Genomic DNA, 20,584 nt, shown 5'->3' with positions numbered 1-20,584 from the left:
TAGGTTAGAGATTACGTTTTACGCGATGGGATTGTGAGTAATAGGAGGGGGTATTTCAGTCGTTTTCATGGTGGACACGAAAAGTTAAGTTACTAAAATAACCTCAGGAGCTGGCTTATATAATAGAGATTAAAAACGCCAAAAACACCAAAAACATCAAAAATACCAAGATGGTCGAAATTCAAGGATGGGTTACCATGGTGGAGATCTAAGTAGGAATGACCGCTCTTAGACGATCTCTGGATCAGGAGAAAAGTCAGCTCGAATCTCAGAATCAGACTGAATTCCAGAGAGGCCAGATTGAAAGCCTCCTTGCTGAAAAAAGCGGCTACGGAAAACAGGCTAGCCCAGCTGACCAGGAAAAATGATGCCCTAAAAAGTAAGATCGGTCCTGGTAGAAGCAAGGGCATCGGTTTCTCGAGATTCCACGTACCCCCTAAGCTGATGGAATCCCCTTTCAGTTCGACACACCACCCGCTACTCCTTCCATTGGAATAGGCTCGAATGTATCCAACTCTAATAATATCTTGAATAATAACTCTATGTGTTAGAATTTGCAGGCTAAACCAGAAGACAAGCTGGAGGAACTTTTCGAGAAAATGATCAAGAAGCGGTTGAAATTCGTAGATGGGAAGATAGCAAGGATCCCAGGAGTCCCTAGACCAGTAGAAGAGGAAGCGGATGATGGGTAAATCGAGTCACCATTTGCAGAATCGATCGCTTCGGTGGAAATTCCTAAATGGTTCTCCATCCCCAGCAAGTCCATGTACCATGGAACATCAGATCCCGACCTGCACGTGTCCCCATATAAACAAAATGATGACTAGTTCAATCTCAGTAGAAACCAGAGAAGCAGTGATGTGCAAAGGATTCGGAGCTACCCTCCCAGGTCCAACCCTTACTTGGTTAATTAAGTTACTTAACGAATATATCAAATCTTTTGTAGGAATGGTCAATATGTTTAGGACTCAGTTCACCAACAGTCGTTGCTTATAAAGCAGTCTAACGATCTATATCACATCGTGTAAATACAAGATGAAATTTCGCAAAAATACCTGAATCGCTTCAACAGGGAAAGGATTGGGATCTACAGATGCGATACCCCAACAACCATTGCTAAATCCATGGCCCAGGTAAGATTTGAAGAATATGTTTTGTTTAGAGATACTCCTGGCCAAGATAGATTGCAGAAAAGACTTGGGAGCTTCCCACGAGATCCAGGCCTTACCAATGCCCTCGATTTGAGGAAAGAGCAGTGAATATGGCAGAGGAAGACTACGCTGACTGGAGGGATGATCCAGAATTGCCTCCGAAATTGGACGAATATTGCTTTAGCGTAAATGTAGCAGGAGTAGTTCGTGCCATGGATAAAATATATAGGAAAAGTGGTGTAGACGCCTACATTTTGGCCTCTGGCTAGAAGAAATATGTTCGATGATGAAACAAAACATCCACTTGTCAAACGCATTCCTAAGAAAGCAACAAACATTCTAAGACTGACTAACTCATTACCCAAACACATGTTTATATTTATAATAACTGTTATTTATTGTAGTTGTCGTCCTAGGTATCTGCTAAAAATAGTAAACTGTCCAAGATAGAATTGCGTCAAGGGAATTTTAGTTGCACTCCAATTAAATCCCTAAAAGATATTGAAAAGCATAAAGTAATTTTAGTTGCATTACAATTAAATTCCTAATTCCTAAAAAAGATAAATAAAGGAAAAAGGAGTTTTAGTTGGAAATAACTAAAAATACGGATTAAAAGCGTAAAAAGTGTTCAAATCTGGAACAAAACCAGATTAAACTGAATTAAGCAAGATAAATCGCGTGGAAATAGATCATGCACAAGAAATTTCTTGCGCACAGGGCCCAGCGCAACTAATCATTCGTGCCAAACTCCACGAGCAAGAGTTATCCTCACGTACCCGCTTCAGTCCAAATCCAATGCAAACTATGAAACAAATCGTGCGCATGAAACTATGCGCGAGAAAAGTTTTATGGACCCTTTCCATACGCGAAAGTAGCCAAAGCCAACTGTCCATCTAACTGGCACAACTTCCAATGCACGCAAGATTCAAACACCTTCATAATTTCTTTCACCAATTTAGGCAATCGTGAATCAAGAAATTAGGTGTAATACCTTCTATTTTTCCGTATTTATAAATATATTTTGTTATACTTATAAAGCATTTTATGATTTTTAGAATTTAAATAGCATTTAAATATTATTTAAATTTATTTTTAATTAATTAGAATATTTATTATTTTAATTAATTACGAAATGAATTTATTATTGAAGTCGGGAAATTTATTGGGTTTCGATTTTTAAATGGATTGAATTAATTCTAAGCCCAACTCGTTTTAATAGTTGAGCCCAACTAAGATTTCTAATTTCAATTCTTAATTCAAACCCAACCATCAAAGCAAGCCCAATATTTAATTTCCTATGCCTGGCCTACTAGGGATTTGGGCAAGCCTATAAATACACCCCTTACATTCAATTGATCCCCACTTCATTAAATCCTCATTAATTTTCTCTCTTCTTTCCTTGCACCACACGCACTCCTTTCTCTGTCCCTTTGTTCGTCCGCGCACAGCCAGCGGAGCACGTTTCTCGTGCCTTGCGCCCAGCTGCTCTCGTCGCTGCCTTGTGCCCAGCACCCACGAGCACTCCTTGCTCACCCCTCTTCTTGTCGATGCACGTTGTTTCCCCTCACCCGCACACTAATGCACTCTCTCTCTCTCTTGTTCCCTCGGACGAGCACCACACCCCTGCTACTGCCTTGTTGCTCGACACACCGCACACCCCTTGCGAGTGTTGATGCCTTCTTGCTCGCACAGCCGCACACGGCACACCCCTCTGCCCCTGTTGTTGCTTGCGTCGCCCATCGCACACACACAAGCACTCGTGTGTGTGTGTGTCGTGCACTGTACTCCGTATATTTTCGATCCTTTTGCGCCTAATCACATCCGATTCGTTATTGTACCATGCTATAGGCCAGTTTGGTATAATTCTCTTCTTCCTAATCTATATTATTTTAATTATGTATTTTTAAATTATTGATTATTATTATTATTGGTTTTTTATTGATTAAAATGCTGGGATCCAGTACTACAAAAACACCCTACGGAGTCGGACCTTTCGAGTCACCTCAAAAAAATAGGCGACACATAAGCTTTTAGAGTTGCCTGTTATGGAGTAGGCGACTTATAAGGGTCCATAAATCCAAATAAAAAAACAAATAAAAAGTTCATGTGTCGCCTGCAATTTATTAGGTGACGCGTAAGGTTTTAGTGTCGCCTTTTATGGAGCAGGCGACTCGGAAAGTAAAATTTTACGTGTCCCCTGCAATATAAAATGGGACACCAAATTTTTTGAAGATTTGTATGTTTGGATTGTTGAAGGATGTTTTGAATTGGAGTATTGTAATTTTCAGATTTGAATTAATAAAAAAAAGTGTTGATTTATGATGTTTTAAATGATTTTAATGGTGAATTAAGGTTAGGGTTTTAATCTAATCCTAATGGCTAACTGATTAGCATAATTAGATGACTATTTTAATTATGATAATCAATTATATTTTTCAGAATATTACAAAGACTTAAAACGTTGATTTTTAATGATTTTATGCATGAAAATAATTAATTTCATACTAGGGTTTTAACCCTTCAATTGAGACTATTATTTTATTAATAAATGAATAATTTCTAATTAATTCAAGTGTTTTAAATATTAATAAAGTTTCTCGAAAATTTAATGAACATGAATAATAATTGAATTTCATTATTTTAATGATAGGAGGTGATTTCTAATCTAGATCCTTGATTCGCAAAGTGGCCACCGTACTTAGATAGTCGAGGTACGTACATGTCTAAGGTGACCACCGTTTACATGAGGATACTTGTAATATTTTATTATTGTGAATCACGTGATTTGGATTATTATGGATTCATGTTTGATACTGTAAACTAACATGTTATATTATTATGGATTCATATTTGATGTGGTGAACAAGCATGATTGAATTATTGTGGAACTAACAAGATGCCTTGGTGGTGAAATGGTAAACACGCGATCCTAACAAATGGCTAGTGGCCCAAGAAAACGTCTTACAAGTTCAATTCGATTTGGCCTTTAAATTGATCAGAAGATTCTTTCAATTGGCTAGTCAGAATGATTCATGATATTATTGATTTGAACCGGAAAGAAAATTGTATGCATTGTTAATTGTTCGATCATTGAATCAATTGCATACTTGTCGTTTCCAAATTTGAGGGTAGAGCGTGACCCTGGTAATTGCATCGTTATGTTTTAGCTCGAGCTTAAATCGAGAGGGGGGTAAATCGAGTTTAACAGAATAAACGACTCTTTTGTTACCCTTCTTTAAAAAACATAAAAATTAAAACGTAGTATGTTGACGTTATAAGCGAACAAGCAATAGCATCTTATTTTATAGGGTGATCAAGGTGCCTAAGGGTACTGCCCTTAGGGACGGCTGACCTCGAATGTGGAAGCCTCGCTCGTGAACGAGTAATTTGGTAAGAAACTACTCATTAAACTCAATTAGTGAGTAATAAATGCGAAATGAAAGGTTTAAGGTTAAAAGCAAACAAAATCAATAAATATCATTGATTGATATGCAATAAAACTGGACAAACATTAAATCATGAGGAATATATATATATGTTACTTCCATGGTTGAATGCTTGGAAGGACACATTGGAGCTGATAACCCCTGAGTTCTTTAATACGTGGAGGATACAATGAACTACGCTATTCTACTTCTAAGTTACTAAGCCTTAGGGATAATTATGCGCTAAGGCTAAAAATCTATGAAAAACTAAGAAATTTAGAAATATTTTGGTGTGTTGATGATGTCTTTATTCCGCCGTTTTGATTCCTATTTATGCTCCTGGTATGCGGCGGTTGTGATGCGGTAGTTACTTCCCTTATCCGCCTTACTAGGGAGGAATAACATGTTGTTTTGGCGGTTCGTGACAATGTCATCATTTATTCCCCTTTGACTTGGTTCGCGTGTTCAATGTGATTGAGGATGGCCCTGAGTTTTGGCTCTGTGGGCTTTTACTCCTTTTGGGATTCACTCGTTCTTGTGCTAACCTTACTTCTTCTTCATGGCCCTTCACATATTGGGGTTGACTATATAATTGGGTTCCAAATGTCGTTTTGTGTCATTTTGATTAGTCACGTACCCTTCCAAGGGCAAGTTTTAAAATGTGAATAACAGTAGTAGTTTTATGCACCAATTTATTTTTATTTAAGCCTTTTCCAATCTTTCTACAAAACTATGCTAAGGCCAAACATTCATACTGAACGAAAACTATGATTTTCTCTAAAAGATATACAAATATATTACGATAATAACGTAATTAAATCTAAAAGCTCGATATTTTTTCAAGTTTGAAGGAGCTTTAACTAGTTAGTTATACCGAAAAACGAAAATAAATGAACGAACTTTAACGAATTGCTCACGAATATTAACAAGTGGAACATGAAGTTGGTCGAGCTTGTTTCATTTATTTAATTAACGAGGTTAAAATTTATGTTCGAGCTTGTTTATTAACTTAACAAACGAGTTTTAACCAAACTTGTTTGCGGCCGGCGGGCAGTTCATAAACATATCGAGACACATTTGCACTCCTAGAATTAAAAAACGAAACTTGGTTTTGCTTAACCAAGGTCATGTTTTCCTCCAACAACTTTTTTGTTGAACTGAAATGATTTTGAGATGGCCTAAAATAGAAATGTAACAAGGGTCAAAGGAATATTTCACTAGTCAAGAAGCAACAACAGCAGACAGCATTATTGTACTTGTAACAGCAGCAGCTTGAATTTCAGAAGTACCATAAACCATTCCCTGCTGCTGAAAACCCCTTACCACACCTTTATTTCTATCTTCTTCTTCTTCTTCTTCATCCTCACATGAGTCATTAAAGTCATGCAAATACTTATTATTAACATCTAGAGCATACAAGACCGCCACCATTGCAGCGGAGGAAAGAAACATAGGAATGGGACCGAATATCCACATCAACATCGTAACAGCAAAATAAATGGCCCTTAAACCAACCTGCCAGAAATTAGCACCGTGTACTAAGGCCTCAACAACAAAGTCTTCAGGGACTACTGCCTTTGGCATACTTAACAAGAGATTGGCCTGCACATAACACCTCGAGGATTGGATGAAAGACGCGAAAGCAAGCAAGAAAAACAAGAGGATGCTTATGTATTTGATGGAAGTAATTGGTATTCTTGTATCTCCATATATTATTCTTCCTACTATTTCGTTGTTTGAAGAGGTTCCGATCCATGTACCGATTAAAGAGCTTAGGGTTAAAGATGTTGATGCCATGAAATTTGATGCTACCATTGTGCTGTTTATTACTGTGAATGTTGGTCCTCTATTCATAGCATCAATCTGAGATCGATTAACAGTACGTGTAAAGTCATCATCAATTCATCATCATACTCTTACAAGCATATGTGATATGTTGTATCACTTTCTCAACATAAATTAAGGTACCTTGTGTTCTCCTCGACTTATTTTGACTAGTTTCTGAGTACCAAAATTATTTTAGATAATTAATTTCATAAGAACAAATTACTTCTGACATGCTCATAAGTTTTGAGAAAATAAGTAAGCTAGTATAGGAACTAGCACTACAAGAATATGTATCTTTAACGACAACCTATTTACGACGGGTCAAAAATCCCGTCGCAAAAGCCTTTTGCGACGGGGCTAACAACTAAACAAGGACGGGAATAACCGTCGCAAATGTCTTTTACGACGGGCTTACGACGGATTTACGACGGGATTCCTATTTACGACGGCCCCCTTTTATGACGGGTTCGCGACAGGAAATCCCGTCGTTAATCAACGATTATTGACCTTTCGCGACGGGATTTTCCGTCGTTAATAGTACAATTTCTTGTAGTGTAGCTAGGAAGAGTTGTGTAGAGGACTAACCTGCATAAGCTTGTTGACCCATACTTTTTGGCAGTGATTATGAAAGCCAAGTATTGTAATCTTTGAATTTCGGAGGTATCTGTCTGTATAACAGGAATATATGGTACCCTAACATCATCAATAGCCCTCCTGGTACCAGAATCACATCTAGCATCTTCTTTTCCCACTTCATGTCTCGTGTTAGACCTCGATTTTGATCTCACTCTCTTTATTTCATCTCTATAATTCCCCTGATTTTCTATTTATATCCATACATATCTAAAATGGAGTATAATAATCGGCAAACAAGTAACGTTTATTAGTTAGTTCGTCTTAACTGTTATTATACCTTGCTTTAAATCCAAAAAAAATGGAAGAAAATTATAGTTGCGAATATTCCAAGATAGAAATGCACGCAGGCAGGAGTGCTGGAAATATTTTTGTGAATTTTAAGGCTTTGATTTCTTTAATTTGGTTTTGGTTCTAAATTTTGAATATTGTAATTAAAGTGGCGGAGTAGTTCAGTGGAATGATTTTAATCTAACACCCTTTTAGAAGTGAGGAGTTGTTGTTTACTATTCATACAATAGTATAGTGACGGAACTGCCCTCAATCTCCTTAACAATTTCATTTTTGCCCTCCTCATCTTTCGCCACCTTCCGCGTAGCTCTCTTGCAGTCTTGCCTCTCTCTCACTGATATTCATCTCTTTTCTCTCTCCTCATTTTCTCTGCACACACACACTCAGGCTCTCAGCCATTCGACCTACTCATTTTCTAGGGTTCTAAACTTCCATTTCTTTTTTTCATAATTCACTCCATGAACTACCAAACCATTCTCACTCCTAACTATCAATTTCAAATCGAAACTCTACATTCTTAATTACAAACTGCAATGAACGATTTTTTCAAAATTAGGGTTTTGAACTTTCGATTCTTCAGAAAAGGTCAGATCTCTGCGATGTTTTGATCAATTTGATGCGATTTTAAGCTATTTTTGTTGATTGTTTATGATATTCAGTGGCCTCATTCTTATGTATATTCTGCAGATCTGATTTGCCCCCTTTGCTTCTTCCCACTCTCTCGAACCCGAATCCAACACCAGGTATATCAATCTTCATCTTTACATCATCAAGTGATTTCTAAGTTATTAATCTGATTTTATTTAAGTAAATTAGAGTAATTTGTGTTGCAGAGATGAAGATTGTTGCCGCTTGCTTGTTGTCTTCTTTGGGCGGTAAAGCTTGCCCTACTCTTGATGATATCAAGAAAAATCTTAGATCAGGTCCTTTCTCTCGTCACTTTTTTCATAATGGTAGCTTGATTGATGAAGATATTATATAAAATATTTGTCTTTTACAATTATGTAAGCTAATAATGTCGATCATAATGCTAATGTAGTGTGTTGGGGGATAATATGAGATGGATTTAAGTTGTTAATACAGAATGAAGTTGCTGGATTTGTTTCAATTTTGGCGTATTTGTACATCATATTTTGATTGCGACTAGATTCATATTGATTGATTCCAGCTAATTATTTTGAAGAATTTGAGGGTTGGGCTCGTCTTTGTTATATGACATGAATGCATTTTTAAGTAGTTATATGTTAAGAGTGTATTATGAATTTCAGGTCCTTCAGTGGAGCATCAAATTTTAGTCGTGAGTTGACTGTTCTTGTGCTTGCGAGTTATTTGAATACTAGTTGCCAATAGGTGGATGTTTCACAGATACCTATTGGTAGTGCGTCAATGTGTAGATACTTATTGAAGTTGCTCTATAACCAGAAGAAACTACAAAGTGGGTTTGGAGAGGGATTGGGACTGTATGTGGTTGAAGTAGATTACATTCGAGTAGATTAAGATTTAAGCAAGTTTCTTAATGTTAATACAGTCATTGCATTTGTTTTCAGTAGATTAAGGTTCGAGTGCCCTGGACTATAATCAATTAAGTGGATTGGAATTATACTTACTGGGACTTTGGAGACTATTACACTAACCATTTGGCATAGATTAGTACAATGTATCATGTAGGAAATGGGGCATAGTTCATGCGATATTCATTTTTTCTTCATTTTTTAGATCAATTTTCCTCCTCGTATTAAGTTTCTCTTCCAATTTCTGTATTTTAGGAACTTAATTGAGGATCTTTTTAGCTGCATAAGTTTTTTTTGGTGTCATTAGTATAATTTGTATACAACTAAGTTTGCAAATCAATGGTGATATGGTACTTCTTTCAGTTAATGCAGGGGCTTCTTGGTTTCAGCTAGGCCAGTTAATGCAGGGGCTTCTTGGTTTCAGCTAGGCGCAAAAGTAGTGGGCTCACAAATAATGTAAACCAGTCAATATGAAAACCATACGTGAATTTTCAATGATTGAAGATCTACATTCATACCTTGACAGTTTGATTAGCTTTACCACCAAGTCTGAATTTTGATATGAAGGCGTTCTCTTCAACATCAACATTGTTGAAGCTAGCACCGGTCTTCACAATGGTATTGATTATAAATTTTCTTTACTTTTTTCCCGTTATTGTTCCGACTATTTTAGATTATTGGAGTTTGCTTTTTTCGTTTCTTAAAAACTATATTTGAATAAATTTGCTATTATTTCTAGGATTTGTGTGTATATAAATTTTTTATAGGGTTCTTTTGACAGGGTGTCAATCGGAGCTTGAACCAGTCCAATTTCCAAAGGCCAATGTCCATTACTAAATTCTTTGATCCGCTATGTCACCTTCTGCGCGTGCCGCAACCCCGTGTTCTGGCATCTGCCGCATCCCCGTGTTCTGGCATCTGCCGCATCCCCGCCACACTTCTCTCCCTGCCTAACTCCCGGGTATTTTGTTCTGAAACCTAACACGTCTATTGATTCTCTTAGTTTTCTCATATCTATACATTAGTTTTGAGTATGGGTAAGCTTACTTTTCTCTAATATGCTACTGTATCACATACAATATTAGTTGTTTTAATTGAATTATTAATGGTTTCTTGGTGTTATTTTAATATGGAGTGGTTTTTGTACATTGTTTTGAAATTAAGATGTTCAGTGCCTTTCCTTTCTGTACATTGTTTGATAATCATCCGATAATTGCAGATTCTTTGCTTTGTAAACACTTGATAATCTGCTAATTAACCAGATTTCTTTTTAGACCAGATTACCTAGACCTAGAAAATTCAGAAATTAGAGTAGTGTGTGTTGCAAAGATGAAGATTATTGCCGCTTGCTTGTTGGTTGCTTTGGGCGGTAATTTATTTCCATGATTTTTCTACATATATAGAGAATTGTTAATGTTCAGCCAAGAATTCAAGAATAAATTTGCAAGAAGTTTAAGGAGGCGTTTGTTTGCTTCAAAGTGGAGATTTTGTGGTTTTTGGATTTGATTGGAAGGAGCAAAAAAATAAAATACACGTATTCAAAAAATTCGAAGCAATAAATTCGAAGTTGTTATTTAATTCACCAATCTGACATAAAAGGTAAGCAGAAAAAGAAAAAAAAGCTTAACAAACCTTGACTGGTGATGAGCATATAAACATGACCCAAAGCCAAAATTTCTGTTGGCTTAAGCAGCTTAACTTGAGTTATCCGCACCGTGTTCCGCCCATCTCCGGCACCTGTGCCTATGCTGATGTTTTTGTTATCACTGCCTTTGTTGTGGCTGTTGTTTTTGTTGTCTTTGCATTTGCTGTTGTTTTTCTGGTTGTTGTTGTCGCCACTGCTACTGATTTTCTGGGTGTTGCTGTTATTGTTGGTGTGACGGATGGTGGTGGTGATAAGAAAAGCGACATAATGACCAGGGTTCTTTTTCATGTTTTCACTTGCAGGGATAGCCCAATACAATTTGTAAACCTTACGGTGTTGGATTACCAATGTTGCTGCATCTACAGCTTGGCAATTTCCCACATTTCTTTGTTTCTCTCTCCTCCTGCTTCAGAGAGTTTCATGGTCATGGAGGTGTATGTGTCAGCCGCCTTTTTTACCTCATGATCACATCACGGGCTAGGTATGCTAGACAATTTTGTATCATCTGTATGAAGCTTGTGGCCACTTGCCTTTAGTTTATACCTTTGTTTTATTCACTGCAAAATCTCAGGGGATGTTTAGTTAACGAGTTGAATCTGTTCTGAGCATGGATGGTCAAACCAGAAGAAACTACAAAGTGGGCTTGGAGAGGGATTGAGACTGTATTTGGTTTAAGTTGTTTAAGATCCAATCATATTAAGATTTAAGAAGGTTTCTAAATATTAATGTCGTTGCATTTGTTTTAAGTAGATTAAGGTTCGAGCGCGCTAGACTATAATCAATTAAGTGGATTGGAATTATATTTGATTTCAGTTCTTTAACTCCTTCTTTAAATAAAATTGATTAGGAGTAATAGATTAGGTTTAGGGATAGGCTATCGTGTTTTGTTTTAGATTATCGGAAGTTGTCTTTTTAAATTTATTATTCGTTATTTACGGCAGAAACCCTAAAATTTCTGTTTTAAAATATTGAAATTCTTGCTTAATCTGTAGATGTATTGTTGTTATATGATTTGGTTTGCATATAAAGTTTTTTACTGACTTATCTGTTCTTTGTAGGCCGCTGCAGGGAAAGATTAAAGGTCAAGGCTTGAGTTACAAAGAGATTCAATTGAGAGGATTTTTTGCTTTCAGAAAAAAGAAGGTATAAATGTTGATTTGATTTATTAATTTATGGTCTTATAATGAGATTGCTTTTTTCATTTGATCTGTTTTGATGAATCTTTTACGTAATCTCAAAGGTAAGTACCTTCATATTTACTGGGTTTTGAATGTGCTGATTCTGCTGGGTTTTGAATGTGTTGTTTCTATTAGAATAAATTAATTGCACAAACTTTTTTAATACTTAGATGGCCCGTCAAGCTCATTCTGACAGGAAATAATGTTAGAGTCGCGAAATAAACTGGAAATATTACGAATGTGATGCATTATTTGTGTTTTTTTGTTGTTTTTTCTGGTGCATTAGTCTGGGGTTTATTCATTTGTTGTACTAATACTCCCTCCGTCCCGGAATACTCGACCCGGTTTGACCGGCACAAAGTCTAAGGGACTTGAATTGACTTATTTAATTTAATAGGTAGTAGTTGATAGTGGGGTATTATTTTAATGTAGTTAGTGGGAGGTGGGTTAAGAGGTGGGGTTGGGGGAGAGTAGGGGTTGAATTTTTAATTATTTTTTGTATGGAGTAGGGGGTAGGTGGGTTAATAGGGGTGGAGTGAGAAATAATATAATATTGTTAGAATATTTCCATTTTTAGAAACAGGTCAAGTATTAAGGGACGACCCGATAAGGAAAACAGGTCAAGTATTCCGGGACGGATGGAGTATGTTTGAACTTCGGGGTTGTTATTGATCAAATGTATGGATTACTTCAGGGGTGTAAGAAGAAACTAAAAAAATAAATCAAGCTTTGTTTTTTGGGTGGATTTGTAAATTCCCAATTTGATTTGGAGGGTTATTCTTGTGAGTGAGGAGTAGTATTTGATTTTGAGGATTTTTGCTGGGATTATGAGTTTTCAAACTCAGGATGTTCGTAGTGATCGTTCGGGGTTCTCATGGGGTCTACAATAGGAAGAAAATTAAACAAGTTAAATGCAAGCTAATACATGGCTCTGTATTCCTTTTTTAACCATTTATTTTGAGAAGTACATAAATAGTGTGAAGTTGTGAAGGTAACCAGATTTAACTAGAGAGATTTATACACAAGTAATTACTTGTAAAAGTCCTTCCCCTTTTTTTAGCATGATACCAGAACCCCACATGAAAACGAGAGATTTGAGAAAATCGTTCATGAGGTAACTACAAGGAAAATCTGCAAACTTCATATGGAATGGGTTTTCTTAATTAAGTTTGTTATGTTACAAAGTCAATGCTGGAAGCTGCTCTAATATTTTATTGATTAGAAACTCATCTGACTGGTAAACGAAAAAAGGCATTACCTTCTCACCAGTCATAACTAAAAAAGGGAGGGGACAGGGGATCATGGTAAGAGAAAAATGTCACGTACTATATAACATCAAAGGCATATCTGACATGGAAGGCTTAATCCCTTCGAAGAGGTACCTTATTTCTAATCCATGAATTACATCAATTAGTTTAATCACATCAATCCTTGATCATCATGACATCTATGATAATTGTTTCATTACTTTCACCCCAATTATATTACATAAGATGGTATGGAAATGATTTTACATTTCATCTAAATTACATGAAACTGTAACACAAACAATTTGTGTACAAGGTTCCTTGAATCTAGATATCCAAATTCTGAAACTTTATCCTTATTAGTCATTTTCCTAATACGTACTTGATTTTTTTGGTTAAAATAGAGGCAAAATTGTCAAAAAGTACCTTGTTTTTAGGTCACTTTGTGCCAAAAATGTTCCCTTACTTTGAAGAGTTTGCCTTACCCAGGCCTACACCTACTAATATTGAACTCCATGTGCAGACCTTGGGGGTTAGATTTCCTATATCTCTCCTTATGCAAGGACCAATAATATTTTCAATGCAAACTAATATTGAAATATCCTTTCTGCGTTTGTATTACTTATCGCTGAGTGTTTATTTTGCCAGGGATTTTTCTTAGGATTTCTTCCTATGTCAAAAGAATTATTTTCTCCTTTAATGATTTGTCCCAAGTTTCCTATTCGTTTTACCACTTTATGTGCGGTTATGTTGTCTGTTATGAGTTTTTTTCAGTGCTTCATTTTGCTAATAGGGATTGTCCTGGTAATTATGTGTTTCATGATTGAATGATTCAATCTGATATTAAATGGCAACTGTGCTTGTGATGGGGGAGAATATGTTATTGAACTGATAAGAGCATAAGATTCTATTTTTGGTGTCTCTTTACTGTTTCCTTTTTCGTTTCTTCCTTTTCTTTTTGTTTTTGTTATTGAAGCATGCTGGGTAAAAACAGACTTTCTTCTCAATTGTATGAGAAAATTTTCTTCGTAGGCATTGTGAGTATATAAGTAGTTGTATGTGTATGTATCTTGTCTAATTTTCCACCCTTATCCGTTCAGCTTTCCTGTAAGTTGTAACTTCATGCTGCAAAACTCTTTACAAGTTTAAGAAGATGACAGTGTGTTAACCAATATGCAAACCAGCGCAACCCTTGGAACCAGACTGCCTATCATTTATCCCCATATTGGTTAACCTATGGCCCTCTGGCTCAACTCGAAAAAGAATGAAAACAAACCCTTTGCGCTTCTTTGGAATACTGTGGAACAACTCATATCCTTGCATTCAAAACTGTTTGTTCAAATTGTTCTCTTGTTACCACAGTACAACAAAGTTCCGTGTAGTTATTGCAGTTATGTTTTCAAAGATCTGCTATCAGAAGAATAATCACAATTTATGTTCTGAATGTTCACCAGGGAAGTTAGCTTTCATGCGCCAAAGAAAAGAATTGCAAACGATGAAGACAAGTGCTTGGAGCCCAAAAATTCACACCGCAGGCTAAAGCCCACATGTAGTTCAGTCTGGCAATGACTGAAAGCTGGTGAAGAACGGATTTTAGGCTTATTTCCTTGTTTGAAAGAGACAAATGGCGTGTTGTTAACTTTATCAAAAATGGTTAGTCTTAATGTTTAACTCAAGTTGATGTGTTTAAAAGCTTTTGCCGACACCAAATGTTTTATAACCAAATATTAAGCCTGACTCGTACTGCTCCTATGATGCAGGCTCCAAGTCCTTCCACACCATCTTCAAGAGCTGCATGCCTGCATCTAGAATGCTTAATTGTATCTTCTTTCAGGTGCCTCTCTCTTGAAAATATGGAAGAAGCTAATGATGGCACTGAGTTGCTGCAGCAACCAAATGATGGGTAGGAGATATCATGTCACTGAACAAGTCGTAGTGGTTAGCGTCAACACTCAAGCGAAGGGGAACAAACAATTTGCAACTAAATTAAAGGTGTTCTTTAATGGTGGCCGGGAAGCCGTGAAAGGAGGTTGAAGCTACAATCCTTAATAAAATCAAGGCAAGCATAAACCGTCTAAGCTATTGTATAATACACTGATTTAGATGATGTATCCCCATACTTGATAAACTTTGAAACTCTATTCTGGAAATACAGTTGATAATTGAACCATGAAATCTTAGTGTATGTGTGTGTTTGAATGAGTATTTCCAAGGCTCACCAAACCATCTCTTCCAAGATTATGATTAGTTGGTTTGGGTTATTAGTTTGTATTGCAAGTTCTAATTTAATTAGATTAAAATTTACAGTAAACCTCCAACGATATAGAATTGTGGAAATTAAGGTTGTGTTTTGGTAGAGTCGTAGAGGTAAATGATAATGGAATTATCGAGATTGATATTTAAATTCTAAGCAAAATTAGATCTATATTGATGAGGCATGTCATTTTAGCTTGCCTTTGGTAATCGTTGTCTCTTGGTATCAATATTATTGATGTATTGGCAGTTAAATGATCTTTTCTTTGAGTTAAAACTTGGACCATATTGTCTTGGAAAATCGCAATGTTCTCAATGTTTTATTGGGTGTTGTCCTCTCAAAGGATGTTGATTATGTATTTTGATGCAGAAAGGGTGCAATAGAGGTTGGTCTTCCACAAGCTTGGTAAATGTATCTGAAGATATGACACATCGAGGTCGAAATGAATGACAACAGGATCAAATGCATCATCACAGGCGAAAGCGAAAGCGAAAGCGAAGGAGAAATCAACAGCAGGAATATCATTATCCAAACCTACAGCATGCTAAAGGATTTCCATTGTGTCTATCTGAACCTACATCATGCTAAAGGAATATGGAACGTAAGTAGTGTGTTTTCCATGATTAGGTGACTAAAACTGTAGCTTATTGCGTTAATGACTATATTTCTTAGAACTTAGTTATTATTTATATACCTCTTAATTTTGAATAATATTACTGTAACTTTATCATTTCGAATCCTCGTGAGTTAGAATTAAGTGTTGAACAAGATAGTATATGCAATCTCGACAAATACAAGTGTTGGTAGTTCTTAAGCTATATATTCTTTTCTCCTAATAAACATTTATTAACCATAATTGAGATACTTTACTAAAAATAATTACACTATTAATTTTTTACTACCTTGGGGGACGGCGCGCGATAGCGCGTCGGCCAACAACTAGTATAAGAAACACGTACTATTATCCTAAATTTCTAATGATAAAAGACTTCGGACTCAGAACGCACTCTCTCAAGTCTGATTGAGTGTTAATCTATATAGAATGATGTTCCGACCAATTTACGTACTACTCCACTCCTTATATGAAACTAATGTTAAGTGTAATTTGTAGTTGCGAACTTCTGACCACGACAAAGGAAGAGAGAGCCGAAACGTTGCATAGGTCAACCCGACTCGTATTAGCGGGCAACTGTTACTTAGATGGAACACTGTAATAGGGGGTGAATTGTACAGGGAACTTATAGCCAAATAATTGCAGACTAAACAAAAAAAACAGCTATATGACACGATGCGCTAGAGAGATTTTTACTATGAAACTCTTCAGGGCCTAACTGAAAATAAAACTTCAACCCACTTGAGATTTTCTCTAAAACTCTTCACTCACTAGTACAAAAATAGGAATAAGAAACGTTGAATATAGAGCGGTCAAGTGTGATAAGCGTTTCACAGTATTATATAAAGCGGTTATCTGTATTAATGTTAATAAAAAGAATATGTGCATATCGTGTACTATATACCAATTTAAAAAAAAAAAAAAAAAAAAAAGTAACTAACCCAAATTTGGGGAAATTTTGTGCGGCATATCTAAAAAACTCAAAACTGAGAACTCTTCTCGCGCAAAACAATTCAAATTAACCTAATTAATTCACCACTGCTGAGAACTCTACCCATCGAACTCTTCTCTACACTGTATCACAAATTGCTATCACCATTAATTCACCACCGCTGACTGATCTCCCGCCGAACCCAAACTGCGTACCACCACCACCGTCGTCAAGGTTGTACGGCCACCGCACGCAACGCTCCACCACTTTGAATTTCGAGGTTAGCATCCTAAATTTTGTTCTACTAATTTATCCTTTCAATCTTATTAATTATCAGATTGTAATGCGTAAGTATGAAATTCTTGTTGTAATTCGTATTAGAATGTATCTTCAATGAATTTTAGTTCTAATAATTACCACTTGATGAATAAAAAAAAAGATAGTAGTAATTAAATAGAATTACAATTAATTCAGTAGAATTATGGTCGAAAGAATCTGATGAACTTAGTCTAGTTTAACTGATTTTTTTTGGTAAATAGAATTTAAGATGAATTTAGTTGAAATTCTTAGTTAGAAAAACAAAGAGGGGAAGGAAAAATTGATGTCATACAGTTTGGGAGAAGCCATGTTTTTCATGGGAGGAGGAAGACAGAGAAAGAAAGAGCGGGGAAGAGAAAACTGAGATACATAGTAATATTTCATTTTCTGGTTTTTTATGGGATGTTATGTAAAGTTTTGAAGTTTTTAGTTTAAATAAGTGTAAAGTAGGGTCCCTTGGTTTCAACTTTACGTGTTTGAATAAATTATACCATGTGCGAATTAAACCAGTAGTACGTCTGTAAGTATGAACGAAACTTGGTTTCAAATAAAACTTTTGATATAACTACATATTCCAAATAACTAGACATGATCAGATGAATGGTCGGACTGGATTGTTTAGGAATTAATCTGACCTGACCTTAGCTACGTTGGTAGAGCAGAGGACTGTTATTGGCTACAGATAATTTTTAGGTTGCTGGTTTGATTCTGGCATCTCGAATTTTGGTTATTCTGACAATTTTTCTAGTTTAACGTTTTAATCCAACATCAAATGCATCCCAACTCGTTAGATTACTGTTGAATTGTCGATATTGATGAATGTGAAACATATGTGACCTCGTTCCAAGGAATCAGGGGTTGCCTCATTTCTGTAATCGCTGAGACTCTGACGAATGTCTCCCATATTCCGATGGAAGATATTGATTTTACTATGTCCATCTTGTTGTGAATTGTTATATAGTACAAACTTGTAATATGAGAATGTGGGTTGAAAACAACTTAATAGTAGATTTTTGTATAGTATTTCCAATTTCTTTATCAGAATGGAGGGTTTTGAAATAGAAACTTGAGTTGTTGTGCAGGTTTGAAATCTAAAAAATCTTCGTGAAACCCCTACCTTTCTGATGGCAGTTGAGGTGGAGAGAGGAAGTTTCTGATCATTTTAGTCATTTACTCAGTAGGATTTACAACCCGTTGGAACTATTTTAGAGGGATTTCTACCCATTAGATTCGTTTTGGAATTGGTATTTGAGAATAATGGTAGATAAGATTTTTTGTAGTTTGAACATTGAACTTTGACACTTGAGTTTGATTTGGAATTTGAATTCAGAATTCGACAAGAGAAATTTTGTATAGTAAATGAGACTTTGAATTTGGAATTTGAAGAATTTGAAATTTTTGGACTTGAAAACCCGGCGTTATGCAGCCATAGGTTTGAGGCGTTTGAAAATTGGATTTGGAACTCCTTATTGGGTTGCATAGGCCCATTTCATATTTCTCTTAAATTTAACATAGTACCCTGTACCTCATGATTCAAGCTTAAAAGTCTGGCATCCCAGCCAAGTCTAAAATTTTGAGCACGCACTCTAGCAGCAGGTACAAACCTTAACACGAGCATAATTGACTATCACGTAAGTAAAATACTACATGAAAGTAGTACAGTAATCCAAGTAATAACATCAGTTGATAATCAAGTGTGTTGTCTTACTTGGTTCCATACTCGGTGGCAACAATTCGTCTATCATTGTCAGGCAGCTAGACTGACTTCGATCTTTAATTGATCTGGTGGCTTCGTGACTTCTGAAAAGTGGAGTATAACAGAAGTCTAGATGTAATCCTTAGCACGAAGAAGAAAAACTGAAATACTCCACTTGTTCCAAAATAAATTGTCTTTAACTTTTGTCTAGGGACAATCCCTACTGCTGAGTGTCTGAGTCCTTATTGAATAATATTTTCACTAGCTCATTTGATATACGAGAAAATTGAAAATAAACCAGCGAATCATGGAAATCTGAAAATAGATATTAACAACAATATCCTCTTCCTAAAATATAATGGCATAATAATTCGATAGAGGGCGTACTCTTTATAAGCATCAACATGTAAGATGATGTCAATCTAAAAGCCATGCTGCAAGTCAGGAAAAGGCACTTGCAGATCTATTAGTTTCAAACAGGCAAAAACAGATCATGCTCTACATTGCTAAACAGTCAAACATGAGACTTTAAGGCAATTTAGTAGATAAAGCCACAAAAGACATCATGTAAGCATGGTACACTGGAAACAAAAAGAGGCTCGGGGATGAATAAATGATGGAAAACAAGCAATTGGTTTCTAACTTGCAAACAAGGTTTATCTTTCGGAAGTAGCTCACAGATAAAGGCCAGAAAACTGAAATGAGGGAAGCTTGATGTATATGGCCACAGGGGGATACCAACAACTTCTGCATTTTACATGGACAAATCCAACATGAAGGACAATTAGGAATCCTACATACAATGAAAAAATACTGAATTTCTAGCATGACCGGATTAATCTAATCGAAGACTGATTACTTACCTCTACTTAATGCGCTGCACACAAGCAATCAAGCAACCTGCATAACTAACAACAATGTCTAATTAATATAATCAATGGACAAAAATAGCAATCAGTGCAGCTTCAATACATAAAGGGGATCACATCATACACATGCTTAGCTACACTGCATCAAGTCACCAACATTCAATATTGTTTGTGCACAGTGCACCTATCAGTTTTGAATATGGCTCTCAATTCTCAAATGCCTCTTTCCTTTTTACTTTACTGCCTGTCATTCAACTCATTCCTAGTCACAGGCTTATAGCTTCACCGTAAATCTCAGTTTGATCAGCAACTAACATTCTTGCACACATGGCAAACTAAACACTGCATTACAACCCCACACGGTACGACAAGGCACGGCACGACTCGACCCAGCACGACAAAACACGTTAAATTTAGTCAAATTAGCCTTAGGCACGAAAGCACGTGGGCTTGTGCCGGGCCTGGGCCTTGTTTTTAACTTTTCGGTCCGGCACGGCACGGCACGTAACAACGTGGGCCCGGTCCGATTAGGCCCACAGCTCGTGGACCCGGCCCACAGTCATCTTTACCCACACCTTCAAGCCCGCACCCAATAATGCATTGCGTTAAACCAATATTTATATTAAGCAATCAGCTAATTCCAATATCCAACAACTGTAGCATTTCTGGAGTAATTTTACTATACTTCATTCCAATATCCAATCAGCTATAGTAAGACTAACAAAGGACTTCTTACTATAGTAACTTTCTCAATCACAATTGGAGCACAATAAACTCAAAAATCAATACAAAAGGATTTCATTCAATGATAACTTGATTTCATATGCAGAGTACAAATATGCAAAAACTTGATTTCATATGCAGAGTACAAATATGCAAAACATAATCCACCCTTTCAATACATAGTTCAATGAATCACTAATGAAGTTGCATAGATTCAAGATTCAACAAACACATCTCAGAAATCCAGAGGTAAAAAAGTTAATGAAAACCAG

The 20,584-nt window shown here is 36.2% G+C and overlaps 1 protein-coding gene and 1 long non-coding RNA gene across 4 annotated transcripts; one reads left to right on the top strand and one right to left on the bottom strand.

Annotated features, from left to right (window-relative positions):
• Window positions 1-5,797: 5,797 nt before the first annotated feature.
• Window positions 5,798-6,391, bottom strand: LOC130471809 (uncharacterized). Its single transcript, XM_056842125.1, has one exon. It carries the CDS (start codon window positions 6,389-6,391, stop codon window positions 5,798-5,800), a length of 594 nt encoding a protein of 197 aa, XP_056698103.1.
• Window positions 6,392-7,635: 1,244 nt separating this feature from the next.
• Window positions 7,636-15,943, top strand: LOC110783854 (uncharacterized). Of its 3 annotated transcripts, none has more exons than XR_008919986.1 (9): window positions 7,636-7,912; window positions 8,015-8,070; window positions 8,161-8,250; window positions 9,202-9,456; window positions 9,606-9,799; window positions 10,786-10,964; window positions 11,542-11,626; window positions 14,363-14,561; window positions 14,669-15,943. It is a non-coding gene; the product is annotated as an uncharacterized lncRNA (long non-coding RNA). The 3 variants fall into 3 exon arrangements; XR_008919987.1 differs by having other exon boundaries at window positions 7,637-7,912; window positions 9,211-9,456; window positions 9,620-9,799; XR_008919985.1 differs by having other exon boundaries at window positions 7,637-7,912; window positions 9,620-9,799; window positions 14,669-15,942.
• The last annotated feature ends 4,641 nt before the right edge of the window (window positions 15,944-20,584 follow it).

Source organism: Spinacia oleracea, chromosome 4 (assembly GCF_020520425.1).
Source record: "Spinacia oleracea cultivar Varoflay chromosome 4, BTI_SOV_V1, whole genome shotgun sequence".
Taxonomy (NCBI): Eukaryota; Viridiplantae; Streptophyta; class Magnoliopsida; order Caryophyllales; family Amaranthaceae; genus Spinacia; species Spinacia oleracea.
This window is presented reverse-complemented; position numbering and strand designations above follow the sequence as displayed.